At 36.4% G+C, this 18,432-nt stretch overlaps 1 protein-coding gene across 2 annotated transcripts in view; it reads right to left on the minus strand.

Annotated features, from left to right (window-relative positions):
• Positions 1-2,006: 2,006 nt before the first annotated feature.
• The window catches only part of RASSF8 (Ras association domain family member 8), a 125,622-nt gene continuing 109,196 nt past the window's right edge, over positions 2,007-18,432 (minus strand). For both annotated transcript variants that reach the window (XM_003405698.4, XM_023554918.2), the window contains exons 2-5: positions 17,070-17,273; positions 9,450-10,339; positions 7,210-7,354; positions 2,007-6,141 (exon numbers count right to left, since the gene is read on the minus strand). In XM_003405698.4, the coding sequence (XP_003405746.1) occupies positions 6,020-6,141; positions 7,210-7,354; positions 9,450-10,339; positions 17,070-17,172 (1,260 nt within the window). In that variant the 5' untranslated portion in view covers positions 17,173-17,273 and the 3' untranslated portion in view covers positions 2,007-6,019. The remainder of the gene's footprint in view (positions 6,142-7,209; positions 7,355-9,449; positions 10,340-17,069; positions 17,274-18,432) is intronic.

The raw sequence follows: 18,432 nt of genomic DNA on the forward strand, positions 1-18,432 counted from the left end.
AAGAGGCTCAGATGCTCAAATCTGGTGCTGCAGAGAGCGTCTCCCCAAAGCCACATGATTCTCACAGCAATGCTGCAGGGGCACTCTACAGGGGAGGAGCCCATTGCAATGCCTGCCTAATACATACTCTACTTTCTGTGCCTTTACTCTCTCCTCCCTTACCCCATACCAGTCTCTTCCCCACTAGTACAGACTGTCTGTGAAAACTTATCATTAAGAGATGCACAGAATCTTTTCCACCAGCCAATTAAGGCTGTGGATAGCTGCCAAACAACTGGAGTTTCTTCTTTTATTCTGCTGCCACCATCTTAAGATGCCTACTACCTGCTTAGTCCTCTTCATCTCCTGGCACAAAGCAGGTAAGCAGTAAAAACTTCTTATATGAATAAATCCCAACAGCTATTTTCTTAGTTCAGGATACCATCGCCTCTGGCCTGGACTCCTGCAGGCATGAGGTCTTTCTTGCTTCTAGTATAGACCCTTCTCCAGTCAGTTCTCCACTCTGCCAACCAGAAGACTAATCAGATAATTTCATTTTCATGCTTAAAATTCCCATGGCTCTCAGGATGAAGAAAAACTCCCTACCCTGGCAACCAAGGCCCTTCATGATCTAACTCCTACCTACCTTCTCTCTTAGCACTCTGGCCTTTTGCTGTCTGGTCACAGCCCCACAGTCTCTTCATCCTCCTGTCTTCTAGCCTGTTCCATATAGCCCTTCCTGGTTTATATCTCCTCCTCCAGTAAGTCTTCTCTGATACCCTAGGCTGGTACGGTGCTCCTGTGTGTTCTCATGACACCCTACCCTTGCCCTGTTAATGGTGCTTAACATTAAATGATGTAGTGAGGTTGTCATCTTCATTGGACTCCTTGAGGTGCAGAGCAAATCACATTAATTTCAGTATCGGCAGGAGGAAGCCCACTGCCTGGCCAACAATACGGGGAAACTGAATGTTTATAGGAAACCCTGGTAGCATAGTGGTTAAGAACTGTGGCTGCTAACCAAAAGGTCAGCAGTTCAAATCCACCAGGTACTCCTTGGGTAGAAAGAATGTGTCCAACATGTGTATACCCATTTTACAGGACTCAACTAGTCTTTCCTAAGGGGGATGGCACAAATACGTGGAGTGGACAGCAGGCAAAGAGTTAAGTGAACAAGAATTTATATTTCTAGCTCTACCATTAACAAGATGGTGCAGGAGCAGGTAACATTTTGTCGTGTTAAGCAGAAGGCTGCTGTGAGCTGGGGCCAAATGGATGGCAATGAACAACCACCACCACCATTAATAAAACATGACTTTAGTTAACAGGATGGAAAATTAAAATTCAAAAAGTCCCTCAAACTAGGACATAGAATAATTAATATTGAGAATTATTTTTTTTCTTTTTATCTTTCCTAAGATACTATTATTCACATGTGTAACCAAGATCTAATGTCTACTTTAAATAATATTCCTTTAAAAATGACACCCACATAATAACTTCCACGTTAAAGAGTGGTAAAAATGCAGAAACTGGGCATTATAAATCTTACGCAGCTTTATCATGGAATACAGGAAAGGGCTTTGGGGTCAGAAAAGTCTAAATCCAAATGCAGTGTCAGCTACTTATTAGTGAGTTGGGACAAGTTTCCCAGATGGCTGTGAATGTGAAAGGGTGTCCAGGACCTCGTATGCACCTGGCACACAGTATAGGTGCCGAAATGTTAGTTCGCTTCCTCTCACTTGTGGTTTTAAGAAGACCCGGAAATACAGAGATTTCGTTAAGGAATTTTTTTTTTCTTTTACTTGTGAAATAAAAGAGGCAGATTTGTTTTTTTAATTCAGTTTTACTTTGATTAAGAGGCTACCTTTTAAACAATAGATAACTCATTAGTTATAATAATTAACATTATATTTAGAAAAATGTAATTTTGGTGTCACTGGTATGCTATGCAGACCTTTTCTCTTTAGCAAATAAAATTATATTTTAAAACATTTAATACGTAAGAAACAAACCAACAACTGTAATGCCCCAATGAATCCTGAAATTTATTATTTGGGAGAATATCAGATATTGATCCTGTTTTACAGCTCATGACAATAATCAGAAAATACACATTTTGAAATGAAAGTCAAAAGAATAATTACATATAATACAGATTACAGATTTTTTATTTGTACATAAGCAAAGCAGTACTAAAAGCATATTTGTATGCCCACAATTAGTGAACGTGGCAATTTTCTGTTTAAAGCTGCAGCAACTCAAATCCTCCTAAGGTCAATAAGGAAAGACAAACTGAGAAATGCACTCGGGGCTAACACCATGTCTGGCTGTAAACCTATTTTTTAATCTTTCCCCTCCCCCCGCATATATATATATATATGTATATACTTTATTGCCTTTATATTTCTGCTGGTTTAATATAATTAGTATACTAAATAGTTATCTGCATTTATTTGGTTTCTAAAAATATATAAAATGCATTGGAACAGAGCTCCTGCCGCTTTCAAGCAGTCACTGTGCTGGCATCGAAAGCTTATTCTGGAAATGTAAAGCAGCAATACTGAATAAATAGTGATTGTTTTGTCTTCTCTATACAGCTGATGGCCTTCACCCAAAACTTTAAAAATACTGTAGCAAATAGTATAAACATGCAACTTAAAAAAAGGGACATAATAGAAAAGTAATACTTACGAACTAAATTTTAATAAAATATAGACTAATAAAGATAACTTTAGGTAGAAGAGGGCTGTGAACACACCTGTGTTATTCACGTATAAAGTAAGGCCCAATTTTTCAAAGGCGATGCACACCCGGAACTGCCCATCTTTGTACGCCTGAAATCAAGAGTTTTTGACTTTTTCCATATTATTTACTGAGTCCCTTCTTACAGTTCTAACTTGGAAAGATGTTCACAGAAAAGGCTTTAAATGAAGAGTTTCTTTTCTCTAAGGATTGCTTTGCTCTTATTCACAAAGAAAATTTTTTTAGTGCAGGTGCAAATTTTATTTATGCTGTGGGGGCAAGTACTTATCTGTCCTTCTTAAACACTGTTATATTTCACAACATAAATTATGGACTGTATCATTCTTGTTTTAGCTGATTTATGACTAATCTGAATTTCAGGGAGTGATGATTACTTCATTGATAACTGAGGGAATAGAATCAGTAATTCCTATTACTACCAAAGTGTCACAAATTCCCTGTGCATCAAGATGAAAATCAAATGCTCACAAACCAGAATTTATCTCACAAGGACAACAAAAGCACTGAGACAAGGATCATTCTCTGAAACAAAGCAAATACTTACGAGGTCAGATATACGGGTGCTACTTCAAATTACTCCTTGGTTCAAAAAAAAAGAAATCATCTTTTAATGTCTTTAATACTTGTAGAAAATCCTAAAAAAAACCATTGGCAGTATAATAAAAAAAAATTTGTAATCTAATTTAGTATTTATTAAACCAGGGTTTCCAATTTAGCATTAAAGACCTGAATGTGACCCAGATACAAAATTTTATATTTGGTATTTCTGTATACCGTTGCCTGCTCCTTTCTCCAAAATGTATCCAAAGATGTGGCACTTATTCTAACTCATTTGTATTCACAATAGAGAAAAGTGATCAGGAATAGACTAAAATAGATGTCCTAGCGAAATGAGTCTTTTCCCCTCTACTTTAAAAAAAAGATATACAAAATATCCCTATGTGCTCCCACAAGTAACATAACATTAAAAAGTAAGGCTGCTCAATGGATTCATCACATTCATGCTAAAATACCAGGAAACAGTATTTCTACCTGTTGTTAGGCCCATGATAATTATTTGGCAGCTTGAAAATTCTGATGGCATTATAGAGGTGAACTGTGACACTATGCTGGTACTACCAGTTGGAAAGATGCTTCTAGTCTTTCTTTAAAGCTGTAAGATCAATGCTGATAATAATTTACAACGAATAAGTTGACCATTGAGAAGAGCTCTACGATTCTGTTTTTTATGGCACGCCAAAGCACCTTTGCAATTTACAATTGCAAATATTTAATACATCTTCAGTTTAACATTTTTACTTAAATAGAATGGGATCGATTTATAAAAAAATTTATAAAAAATGCTTTTCTTTGTGAATAAGGTCTCAATTTTTCTGAACAACAAAATGATTCTTACTATAGGATGGGGTTTTTAAAAGTAAGTCATTATTGTCACAAAAGCTACAAATTATTTTCATTTTTAATTATCCTAATTTTTAAATACATGCCATTATAAATTGAGAGCAAATGTGTACAGGTTGTGGTTATTTAGGTAAGAATCATTTATTTCTCAAGTTATCTGCAAAACAGTGTAATGGCAAGTCAGCTCGGTAACTCCAAGAACTCCCCCCTCAAAAAAAAAAAAAAAACTTTAGTTGAGGTCTGCCATTTAGCTGGATCAGAAGAGGCAACTCTGCATTATTACTTTCAGTACTCTATAAGCTTCTATATATTTTCATAGCCATTCTTAAAATTTTTTCATAGGAAACCTAAATATAGCAGCATTCTCAGCATTCATTAAACCAATGATAAGTCAAATGTGTTAAAACATCCAAAGTTGTCTTCATGCATAAGACACAACTTACTTCCTTTTACTGTTACCATGACATTAATATATTAATCCACTTTTACTTTGTTCCATGTAAATAATACAGATAATATATTTTCCTCAGAGTTAAAAACTACTTTAAATTTCAGATTGAAGTCTTATGTATATTGTACCAAATTTCGATCAGAGGGAATGTAAAAATAACTAAGAGGTATCAGACCATACTAGTCTAGATGTTACTTGTGAATCTTAGTTAAGTCACTGTTCATGGAAAGGGTGTTGACTCATGTTTTGGTTTTATGAATTAAAAAATATGTATGTACGAATAGAGATTAATGTCGTATAAAAGTCAAGCTTAAAAACTAAAACAAGTATTGAAGTTAACTTTATATCCTTGGTAAAAATATCTGTCTCCAATCTACTTTCTCTCTGCCCAAGGGACTGGAGAGATCACAATGGTCAATAAATACAGGGTAAATAATGCGCAACAACAATTTACCCATGTGGTTATGCCAAAAGACCAGACATACGAGGTGGGTTATTTAAAAAATATCACTTGAAGAACATTCCTGAAGTAGACCAATCTGGTTCTCAGATCTATACTCAGAAGATCCATGAGGGTAAAATGACAAGGCAGGGCAGATACAAAACACATAATCCTACAGGAAACCCCATGCCTGTTTCAATAGATACTTAACAATCACATTTTTGTCAACAGTGTTTGCAACACCGAAAACCTTGTAAACATACAACTGACCTTGTGAAAATATTCCTGTTCTGGTATATGGTCATTCATGTTTTAGAAATATTGCAAAGGAAGATTAAATTCCAAAATTACAAAAGACAAAACAAAAAACAACCCTTGAATTATTTCACTAATTAAGCAACAGCTAGGATAAGCTCACAAAATAAGTGCAAGTGGGTTCTTCTGGAGTTATTTCAATGGTGGAACACCCTATGACACATGTGTAGTTGTAAATCAGCAACATATGGAGGGAGTTTGGCAACATGCACACAAAGTCATAGTCACACAATATGTAACATAATTAAGCCACAGGATAAGTATTAAAAAATATTAAAATATCAACATTCACACACCCACTGATTACATGGAATAAGTTACACTAAGCCAGTCACATACTTCTCTTCATTTGTAAGTCACTTTTATTTATGTATACACATAGAATAATACTTCTCATGCTCTCAAAATGCTACCAATAAAGATGAAGGCCTTGCATTACAGCTGCTGGACATAACGTCAACACTGTTGAAGTGTGAAAACACAGTTTCTTTGTTCTTTAGCATCAGTGCACAGGGTATGGCTCCAAGTGGTATGCAATTTACGACAGAAAAAAGATACAGTGGCTTGTGAAATATCTCCTCTGTTCATCATTGGCACAAATCAAAGAAGAAATTTTTATTGTCCTTGGTACCTTTATTGGGTCTCTCTCCCAAAGACACATGATGTTATACATATATGCCTTCAGGATTGAAACCAGATGAAATAGGATTCTGTAGAATACGAAGATTACTGGGGAGCTGCCGAGATGAGCCAGGTCGCTTCAGGGACCCAGACTGGAATGGTGCCTCTAAACAGGAAAGAAAGTCATTTGGTTTAATCATCAGCTTGGAGTATTTAGCAACTTGAAAAATTAAAACGTTTCCTGCCCTAAAGAACCAAAGAACCTGAAGCAGAGAGCTGCATAAAGAAATAACTGCAATCTCCTGTGGGTAAGGACCGAGAGGAAAAGACCAACTCTGACCCTCTCAAGTGGAGGTCAGTTTGATCAACCAATTTTCGGTGATTTAAATAGTTAATAAATCTTTTTAAAAGATGAGTTTCTTAGTCTCTTAGAGCTGCTATAACAGAAATACCACAAGTAGGTAGCTTCAGCAAACAGAAATTCATTCTCTCACAGTCAAGGAGGCTAAGTCCAAATTCAGGGCACCAGCTCTAGGGGAAGGCTCTGTCTGTCTATGCTCCAGAAGAATCCTTGACTCCTTCAGCTTCTCCTCCTCAGTCCACTGGTGATCTCCATGTGGCATCAATCTTTCCCCGTTTGTACTTCCTCGCTTCTGTGCCTAATCTGTTCCTTTAATATCTCAAAAGTGACTGGCTTAAGACATACCCTATACTGATAGGGTCTCATTAAAGTAACAAAAAAACCCTATTCCCAAACGGGATTATATCCAAAAGTATGAGAATTAGGGTTCTAACACATATTTCTGGGGGGCACAATTCAATCCATAATTGGCTGTCCAGACTATATATACATGCAAATTTTGCAGTGTCTTTTAAATATAAGCATGAATTAGTAAGAAAGAGTTTTAGGAGAGGAGAAAGGAAAAGGGAGGCAACAGGAACAGGCAGAAGCTAAAATTCAAATTAACAGACTCTGACTCATATATACTTTAGGGAAGGATTTTATAAAGAGGCAGGTTAAAACTAATGATACCAGTGATTTCATGCTCACTTAAATAAATACCCTAAATGTTACTCACATTCCCCCAGAAGCAAGAAGTTTTAAAGTTGGCTCTACAATTAGCTGTGAAGGGGAGGAGAATACTTTAACTTTGAATGAATTGCTTGCATTCAGTTAATCAGTTAGAATAAAAGCTGAAAAAAAAAAAAAAAGGCAGATTTATCAACATCTTACCCCTTTCTATGTCTGCATGGGAGGCCTCTACTTCAATGGGCTCGGCTGGCAAAACGGTAACTTTTGTCCCTGTCTGCTGGATAAACTGCTGAAGGTTGACTTGCCGCAGCTCTTTAGTCAGCTGCTCCAGTTCTTGTTCTTTGTCCTATGTGGAAGTTAAAAACATACTTTTTTTGAGGGTTCACTACCAGCCAGCTAAGGACAACCTCATCAGCTACAGGGGTTGAATGTGGCATACTTGTTTTCACAAGAGCACATTTCACAAATCTGGTTTAGGTCACTTTACTCTGTGGCATGTGTAAACAAAGGAAAGACAACAGTGTATTAACAAGTTCCTGTTAAATGAGACACTTTCCTCTTTTAGGAACATCACTATGTACCTGCAGATAAAAACATGGTACGTCTAATAAAGTTTCATCGATAAAATACCGGTTCCCATCTGTTCCAATGTTAAAGAAATCTTGGTAAGCTGTGCACAATTAAATTTCTCTATTAACCCCTTCATAACTGACTGCAAGTTTAATAGTCATTTGGTCTACAAGATTTCCTATGTCTTGTTTTTTGTAAACAGTCATGGATCCGTTACTGAGATTTCTACCACAACATGAGGAAAGGGAGACTCTCACAAGGTTCTCACTATGGGGTTCTTAAATCCTTGACAAAGACAGGCTGAGAACTTTAGAGCCCCAAAGAAGATCAGGCTTAGACAACTGGAAAACTCAAGAAGCAAGGCTTATTTAATTAGATTTTTTTTCTCTTTCTCTCCTCTACCAAACTGTAAGAACAGGTGGCAAGGCTGCCCCTAGGTTGGGTATGTTTGAGGGGTTTGGTAGAGGTAAGCAAGAGACACTAGTGATGAGTGGCTGTGTTTCACTTACTTGGTAGACAGGCACTTGGCGATATGCTAGTAGTTTTGACTATGAAACACTTTTCAGTGGGTAGTGGGATTTACTAATAATGACTCATAAACTATAAGCAATACTGAAGGCAATGTAATTTCCAACTGTACCATTTTTAAAGTGCCAAAATGGATCCAAATAGTAAAATACTGTTAAGTCAGAGGTTGACAATCTTTCACTACATGAGAAATTCCTGGTTTTCAGTATTTTGGTGGTAGCTTTCCTTCCCATTACAGTTAGTGACAGAGAAAGCAGATCACATTGCTTCATGAAGCCTCAGCTTTCTCTGCTTGTGGAACTGTTCATCTTCTAAAGCTGCTCGTCCCAAATGTCAGTGCGTGGGAGGGATCTTGTGACCATGTAGAGTCTATGTTTCTAACAAGTGTGCCCAGAGATTGCCCAGCACAGGCCACAATGGGATAGAAAACTTCTAAAACAGCAATGTCCAATGGAGCTCTCTCCAATGATAGAAACATTCCATACCTGCACTGTCTAATACTGCAGTTACTAGACACCTGTGGCTACCAAGCACTTTAAATGGCCAAGTGTGGGTGAAACAGAAATTTAAATTTATTTAGTATTTCTGAAACAGCTTTATTGAATACTATTTAATTTTGATTAATTTAAATTTTCACATGTGGCTGGGGCACAGTACAGATCCAAGCATATTATCATCTGTCGTGTCTCTTTTTCCTCTCACCTGCTAGCAACTATTTGATGCAATTTTGCAACCAACTCCCATGGCACCTACAACAGTGTCTTTTCAAGTTGAGTGAGCAGGGTCTAAGTGGTGAGATATAATTGTTCTCACATACGAACTACAGAGGGGGGAATCCAAGAGGAACATTTATGCCCGTCAGGAAAGCAGAGGAGGGTACTGTGGAAAGGGGAGGAGGGAAGAGAACTATTTACATCTTGGGAAAGAAGATGGGGCTGGTAGTGACAGGTAGGCAGTTGGCCAGCCAAGCAATCCTCGGTAATCTCTTTCAGCTTTTTTCCCTATCTCTAAAAGGTCAGATTTGCTATCTCATTATTAGTGTCCATTCCAGCTATGAGATTCTACTTTCTTCTGCCCGGTTAGCTAATACTACAACTGCCACAGTAAAAACAGCTTCTTCCATGGAGTAAGAATCAGCGTGGCTTTATTTCTCACTTTTGTTTTCATCTCACATTTAAGCTCTGTCATAAGTCACAAAAGAAAAAAAACAAAAAAACTTATAAACAAGGCTAGGTTTCTAATTGTTTAAATTAGGGGAGAGTAGCAACAGATAAAGAAGATTACAAGAATATATTAATTCTGTTAAACAGATGAAGTGTATTATTTATAAAAAAAGTTCTTACCTGTAATCGTTTGGTGGCTTGTCCAAGAGATCTTTCCACAGCTTTAATCCCATTTTCCAGTCTCAGGCTCTGCTGGCCCTGAATGTCAATTTCCCCTTTGACCTTACCAATCTTCCCTTTAACCTCTTCTTCATTCACTTGTGCCTCCTGAACCTCCCACTGCAATTTTTCTGCTTCAAGACCATTTTCCATTGTCTGGATCTGAGCCAAATAGTCCTTTAATTTGCTCTCACATTCTGTTATCTTCTGTCTTATTTCTTGAAGTTGATCCTTAAGCTGTTTTTCATTTTCCTGTTCAATCTGTAATTCATTTTCCCAAAATTCTTCCTCCTCAATTTCTACATCATTTCTTTTGATCTTCTGTTCTAGGCGGACAATTTCCTCTTCAAGGCTAGAATTATATTTTTGCTCCCAAAATCGTATTTCTACTTCATTTGATTCCAGCTGTTTTTCAATGGATTGAAGCTTCTCTGTCTGTAAACGGATCAGCTTCTTTAACTCATCTGCTGTTGTTTTGCAGTTATTCAGCACCTTCTGCTTGAATTCAGTTTCTTTACTTTTCCCAAAAATGTCCATTAACCCTTTGGCACCTCCTGTAAATGTTAATGATTTCCTTTTGGGCTCTCTCCTTTTGATTGATTTGTCATTCTGAGGCCTCAGTTTAGCTAAGGGAGGCAAACTCTGCCTGTATAAAGTTCTTTCAGGAATTCGGGCCACACTATCTGAAGTGGGTCGCTCACTGAGAGATGGCCCTGTTCGACGTAAAATTAGCTGTACATCACTGGCATACTGCCCCCATTTGTTTAAGGATATGATAGGATTTTCATGAGGTGCTAAGTGTCTTTCAGTATCTCTCCATTTTTCTATAAGAGTATACCTTCCAGTTCGGCCTAGGTAAAAAGGTAAGATTCAATTGTCAATGGTTATGCAATAGCTAAAATAATGCAAAAGAGGGTGCTATTTGATAACTGTAGTTTTTAAATTTTTATTTTGTTGTTCTTGTTGATAATAAACACAGCAAAACATACACCAATTCAACTGTTTCTACATGTATAATTCAGTGATATTGACTACATTCTTCGAGTTGTGCAATCATTCTCACCCTCCTTCTCTGAGTTGTTCCTCTCCCATTGACATAAACTTACTGCTGCATAAGGTTCCTATCTAATCTTCTGAGTTGCTGTTGTCACTTTCCTTCTATACAGATAGTTCTTAAAACAGCATAATGCTCAAGGCAGACATTTTTTTTACTAGTTAAGCTAAACTACTGTTTGGTTTTAAGATGACTTCAGGGGATACTTTTGGTCTAAGGTTTAAAGATTACCTCAAGGCAATAGTTTCAAAGGTTCATTCAGCCTTCATGGCTCCAGAAAGTCTAGGGTCAATGAGAATTTTCAATTGTGCTCAGCATTTTCCCCCTTTTGATCAGGAGTCTTTTACAGAATTTTTGATCAAATGTTCAGTAACAGTAGCTGGGCACCATCCAGTTCTGGTCTCTTGGCAAAGGAGGCAGTTGATCAAGGATGCAATTAGCCACACATTCCATATCCTTCTGCTATTCCTGACTCTCCTTCTTCCTTTGTTGCTTCAGGCAAATAGAGACCAGCTGTTGTGCCTTGGATGGCTGCCTGCAAGCTTTTAAGACCCCAGGCACTGGGCAACAAACTAGGAGGTAGAACAGAAGCACTAAACAAGTTATTAGGCCAATTAATTGCGATGTCCCATGAAACCATGACCCTGAACATACAAATCAAGGAACCAAATCCCATGAGGTGTTTGATTGTACACAGGCAGCCTCAGCAACTTTTCTGGGGCATTGTTATAAATATATCTATCACATAAATTTTGCCAATTCAGTTTTTTACAGGCATATGACTTACTGACAATTACAATAATTTGCTGTACAACGCTACCCTTAATCAATGCACTGTTTTTTGATTAACATAGAAGAGTAGAGTTTTCAAGTGAAGTTTATAGACTGCTTTTAAAACCTTCACTTAAAGATACAGAAGCCCTCAAGATAGGTAACAAAATAATATTATAGATTGTGAGTTGCACATATTCTTCACACACTGCTCAGAAATTCAACTTTATACTTTAAACCTCAGATAATCTTATATGTCTGTCAAATGCCTGACTTTCTAGACCTTCTTTTGTTTGGGGCAAGATCTCAAACTGGGACAAAGGAGGACAGTAGAATTTCCTATTTGAAGCTGTGAGAGGCTGGGCCTAGAAACTACGTAGAACTTCAAAACTTGAATCAATTTCTACCTTGCAAATCTCTCTGCTATGTACATTAGGACTTGGGAGGGTTGGAGGCTCCACTTCCCTTCCTAAAAGGGAGATAATGAGCCAGTGGAGAACCTGTTACTCAGCTAATAGGCAGCTGCCCAGGTTTCTTCTCTGCCTCCACATGAGTGCTTAGTCAACCCACAGCTCACACAGCTAGTATCTTCCTAGCTCACCTCTGGCAAATAAAAAAAATCACTTCAATGTAAATGACCCTTCAAAAAAACCTCATATAAAAAGAAGGGCCTTGAAGAGGACAAGCTGTGTTCAGTTTTGATTACAAGAGTTTCAAGGATTCTTGGGAAAAAAATTAAAAATGATATTACTAATAAACAAAAACAGAATAAAATGACATTTAAATAAAAAAAATGAACAAACAAAAACAGCCAACAAAAAACAAGATGAACCTAACTAAAAATTATGAAAGTAAGATAAAAGTTTTAGAAGATAATATAATATCATAAGCTTGAACAAGTTTCCTAAAAATATTTTCATTTAAGGTGGTCAAGTCAGATGGATTATTTTAATTTTAATTTTTTTTTTTATCCCTTAGTAGTTAATATTATTACAAAGACAAAGTAACTGACCCTGCATCTAGCAATTATGGTAAGAGAATACACAGCTGATGATTTATCTTCCATGCTTCCTTTTGGTTTCATGACCTTCTGAACCAACAAGAGTATTATCTGAATGACTTGAGTCAATAAAAGGAGATCTGAATGTGTAAATATGCACAGCCATGTATGCAATTCAGAAGTAGTACATAAAAAGTGATTTTGCTCTACATATATGGGCATATTCTCCTTTAAAGAAACTTGAAATCTTGGCTACAGGTGAGAGTTAGTGCTTTGGAGGCAAGGAGACTTGGGTTTTAATTACAAGTATATTAGTTACTACCCAAGTATCATAACTCTATTTTTACAATGGGAATAACAGGATACCTTGCAGGTTCTGAGGGTTAGCTATAATAAACACCTACCATACTCCCTGGCACCAGAGACAATCAATACATGGTAGCTATTATTAATTTTTTTTAAATTGTGCTTTAGGTAAAAGTTTACAGCTCAAGTTAGTTTCTCATACAAAAATTTATACAGAATGTTATGTGACCCTAGTTGCTAAACCCTATAATGTGACAGCAAGCACACTCCCCTTTCCACCCCAGATTTCCCATTTCTATTCAACCAGCTCCTGTCCCTTTCTGCCTTCTCATTTTGCCTCCAGACAGAAGCTACCCATTTAGTCTCCTGTATCTATTTGAACTAAGAAACACAGTCTTTATGAGTATCATTTTACATCTTATAGTCCTGTCTATTTCTTGTCGGAAAAGTTGGCTTCAGGAATGGTTTTAGTTATGGGTTAACAGAGAGTCCAGGGGCCGTGGCTTCTGGGTTTCCTCTAGTCTCAGTCAGACCATTAAGACTGATCTTTTTATGTGAATTTGAGTTCTGTACCCCACTTTTTTCCTGTTCTGTCACGGACTCGCCATTATTAATTTAAGACATTGTTGTTCACATAACAAGAAGGCTGACTAGAAATTTCCTTTAGAGAGCACCTTTAACGTGTCAAAACAATAATTTGACTACCAAAAAAAAAAAAAAAATCTTAAGTAATTTGCAGTACCTCTCAACTGTGTAAAGCTGGACATAGTGGAAAGGATGAGGGCTCTGGAGTCAGAAGGCCTATGTGCAAACCTGGCTTTGCCATCTAATGAATGATCTCAGAAAATTATTAAATATCCTTTAGCCTCAGTTTCTTCATTTATAAGATGAGAGTGGTGTTTTCTTACCTCACAAGGTTGTTCTGAGAGTTAAGAATGTAAAATATAAAAATGCTTTTAAAAATTGAAAAGTGTCATACAAATATTAGTTGTTACTATTATCAAAATACCTGAGCAAATAAGGGGAATGAAAAAGAAAGCCATAGCTTTTCTGGACTCAAAAAAGCATTTCAAGATTTTCAAGTTAAAAATTACTATATTTGTCCTAAGAAAAACCATAGGATGCATCTCAAGGTTCAAACTGTCCCATGTGTATAAACTGCTTCCTTGTGTATAAGCAGTGTATAAACTGTGTCTTTGGCTTTGCCACCTACTAACTACTTTTCGGTATCCTGTATTCTTGTCAGTAATATGAGGGTTAGACTAGATCAAGAGAACCTCCTCCGAATCTATCAGGCTAGTAGCAAAGGAAAAAAACAAACAAACCTGTTGCTGTTGAGTCAACTCTAACTATTAGCGACCCTATACGAGAGAGAAGAACTGCGCACCTGCAGTTGCTGTCAGAACTGACTGTAGATGGCAACTACCAGCCCCACCAGCCACTTCTTTTCCTCTCTAATCTTTCTAAACTGTACTTTATTTCTGTGTTAAGCTCTAAGTTACCTGAGGGCAGAAATACATTTGTTTTAATTTGGAATATTGTAAATGTATTTTCTCTACCAAAACAAAGACAAATGATGTCAAAGGTTTTCTGTTCTACTTATAGATTTGAGAAGCAGTTTGAACTCTGAAATGATGGAATTTCTGGGACAGTTTATGGTGGGTAACAAGGCAGAATATTTAGAATCTCTCAGAAAGTTCAGGATGTATAGTGACCAAACGCAAAGTGCATTCATGCTGGGTAGTTTAGCCACTGCATGCCAATAAGGTACATCTGTCATGCTTTGACTTTTACTCTGTCCATTATAACTTGAGAATGTGCTCTATTTGCACCATCTAACTCAACCTGGCAAGGTAGTCGGAGATTAGTGTGGAAAGAATTTCTTTCTCTACTATTAAAAAACATTCATATCATACAGAAAAAGCAATTACAAATTATCAAGGACCTACATGTAAAAAACTAAAACCATAAAACTTTTGGAAGAAAATGCAGAGGTAAAGTTATGGGACCTAGTTTTTAGTGATGGGCTATCAGATATGCAAACAAAAGCAAGAGGCACAAAAGACAAAACAGATAAAGGCGACTTCATAAAAATTAAATACTTTTGTTCATCCAAGGACTTAACGAAACAAGTAAAAAGACAACCTACAGACTGGGAGAAAATTTTGGAGAGCCATATATCTGATAAGGACCTGATATCCAAAATGAATCTAATCCAAAAATGGACAAAGGACTTGAACAGACATTTCACCAAAGAGGATATTCAAATGGCCAATGACCACATGAAAAGACGTTCAAAGTCATTAGCCACTAGGAAGATGCATGTATGAGACACACAATGAGATACCATCTCACCCCCATCAGAACAGCAATGATTAGAAAAAAAAAAAGGGCAAACAGTAAGTGTTGTCTAGGTTGTGGAGACACAGTAACCTTCACCCACTGGTGCTGGAAATGTAAACTGTTACAGCCACTGTGGAAAACAATTTGGCGGTTCCTCAAAGAGTTTTCATATTTTGATAGATTTATGTGATTTCCTAAAAATAATTTGAGCTATCCCGAAAGCCTCAGGAACCTCTAATCAAGAATTTATACACGGTCTACAATAAATCTTTCAGAAACATTTGTGGTTTTGCTCAGTCAGTCCACACTGTGCTAACAGTATAGCTAAATTTTTACTTTGTTAAGCCATGGAAATTCTGGGGTTGTTTATTACAGCAGCAATTTCCCCTAATTAATATGCCCACTATTATTTCACAGAGAAAAAATACGGTTAAAATTCTACAGATTTTTCATTTAGTGCTGAGACTCTGAATACCAATAACTCAAAATTACAAGGTGGATAAACGTTCAAGGATGAAACACTGAATTCAAAGCTGAAATAATCTTATCGCACAGTAGAAGCAGGGATCAATAGCTTTGGGCAGTTGAGTCATCTTTCACATCAATTCTGAATTCAATGAGTATTTATGACACTGAAAAAAAGCTGTTTGGCCAAGTTTTGAAGGATATTGTAAAGCATCTTCATTTAAGCTGTCAACTTCTCAAAACGGGTCTTGGACTGAATTAGATTTAGTTAAAACTTTTTAGACTGTTCATAAACAGGGATGCTTTTTAATCCAAGATGGATACTTGGTACATGTGGGCATTTTACCCTCTTGAAATTCTGTATAGAAAACGTGTTTACCACATGGACGGATGTAGTTTATTGTACCACTCAACCACCTGGACTTTTGTAAAAACTATCCACTGTTGTTAACACAGCCCACAGCTTGATTTCCAAATATAACAAAGTTAGGTTTGACATTTATTAATCCTAAAACTCCCTAAACAAACAAAGCTATATATTTTAATTCAAATAAATTATGTGTGACTCTTTTTAAAAGGGGCATTTACTAAATAAGTTGGTAGAGAAGAATAATAAAATACAAATGCTTTAATTTTCATCTCTTTAATAATTAAACTGAAAAAAAAAAGTCCCCAAGTATTAGTCCCAAATGCAAGAAATTTCATTAGACGTGGAATCCTAGGGTTCTCAGCGTTGTTTTAATACATGAAAGTGCTATACTATGTAAGGAAAAGTAAAAAAATGAAGCTGTCTATATTAAATGAAAGCCTCTAGCTCTGTATCAGCTATCAGCGCATCGGCCACAATGAAGGTGGCATAACCACGTCTACCAAATGCTAGGGTAGCATGGTGACAATGTGACTCATTCCAATCCCAAGCTAACTTGACATGCCTCCAATATAAACAAGCAGACATAAAATAAACTTTTGATAAAGAGCTCAAAGACAACGTGGCACTGATTACCTAGTATGGTGTTTAACACAGAAGTTTCCTCTTGATACGTGTTTGCTAAAATGGTAGCTTTAGGGTGCAAATATAAACTTTAACCACATTACTCAATTTACTGATGTAGGCGTTTATGCCCTCACCATGTTCCAAAAGGAAGTAAGGCATAATGGATGATAAAGATAAGCTTTAAAAGTTGAAACGGGGTAGGAGAATAAGATGGAGCCAGGAGATGTCACTAGTAACCATGTACTTAAGAAGCACAACTTCACTATACAGTAAGGTTAGAAAGTACACATTATCTTTCTAATGATGAACTATGTTATTTAATTTGTTGCATTTCCTTTTCCAAAAATATTCGCAACTATTTAAACAATAGGATAAAGAACATGAGAGGCAAAAGCAGTGCTGACTCTATACTCATGACTAGTAATATCTGGGGGAAGCCAAAGGACAAGCCTCATGACAGGTTTAGTTAAGCAGGAGGAAATGATAATAAGTAAACTGTGCTTATGAGATGTACTCCAGAACAAAATAAACAAAAACCATTAGAGATCTATATTCAAAAAGCAAACAAAAAACAAACAACAATAACTGAAAAAAAAAAAAAGGAAGCATAAAATACTTAAAGGATACCCAGGAAGTTCAGTTACTTACCTATGGCTTGAGCTAAGGCGATTACAACCTCCTGGCAAGTTGTGACTTCAGTGACCCCACACACAATCCTCTGAACTCCATCCACCCATACTTTAAGTTCCATGGTGCACCAGCCAGTCACCTAAAAGCCCTTAGACTGGTCATCAGAGTGTCAGGTCATGTCACTGGCTACGGATACACAGACACAGCAGTCTGTGTAGTCAGCTGAAAAAGGAAAAAAAAAAATCATTTTAAAATAAAGCATTTAATGAATCTTAAAATTATTTACTAATATGTACACAAATACTGCACATAAAAAATAACAATATACCACAATCCTATTACAGTTAATGTCCATATGTTTATTTTACAGAACTGAATTCAGCAGGACAAATGTAACTAATAGGCGTCTATCATGACATTGTTTCATATTACCGTTATTTTCATGATGATAATTTTAATCATTAAGTCATGCTCCACTGGGTTAAAAAAATCTTATTTACTTGACCGACCCCTGTTGTTCAATATATAAGCTGTTTCTTTTCTTTTCTATATTTTGTAATTATTTCATTGAAATTATTTCTGAGGTTTAAAAATTAAAAAAAATTAAAAAAAACCTTTTATGTCATTTTAAGATACTAAACCAAAAACCAAACCCAGTGCCGTCAAGTCAATTCCGACTCATAGCAACCCTATAGGACAGAAGAGAACTGCCCCATAGCGTTTCCAAGGAGCACCTGGTGGATTTGCACTGCCGACCCTGTGGTTAACAGCCGCAGCACTTAACCACTACGCCACCAGGACTTCCTTTATACTAGGAATCATAAAAAATTGAACCAATTTCTATGGTCTTGCCAGTGTTGACTATTAACAATTTTCAAAAACAATTGTAAAGGAAGCTTAATAACTTAATTTGCATTCTTTGTTTACTGTGTATTCTTTGTGTCTCCCCCTCCCAACAAAGGGCTGATGCCCTCTTATTCACCATTGAAACTCTAATACCAAGCACAGGAAAAGGCCCAGGAGTGCAATAAAGACTCGTTGAAGGAAAGAAATCCTTTGATGGCTAACAATTTCTCCATGTTTGTTTATGAATTATATTCTTATATGAACTTCTTGTCCATTTCTCACTTATTTAACTAAGGTTGGATAATTTTCTTAAATATATGAATTATTCACACAATACAAAAATTGATCCTTTATAATATTTTAATATTTGCTGTTTCTCCAGTGTCTGATGTTCAGTCTGTCTGCACTATTTACCAAGCAGAAATTTTACATTCTCTTATAGTCAAAACAAATGGTTTCACTCTTGTATTGATTAGAATAATTATTACTAATAATACTATTTTGCTAAAATCAATTATACGTTTTTTTTTTCCTG

The sequence above is a fragment of the Loxodonta africana genome, chromosome 4 (genome assembly GCF_030014295.1).
Source record: "Loxodonta africana isolate mLoxAfr1 chromosome 4, mLoxAfr1.hap2, whole genome shotgun sequence".
NCBI classification, from domain to species: Eukaryota; Metazoa; Chordata; class Mammalia; order Proboscidea; family Elephantidae; genus Loxodonta; species Loxodonta africana.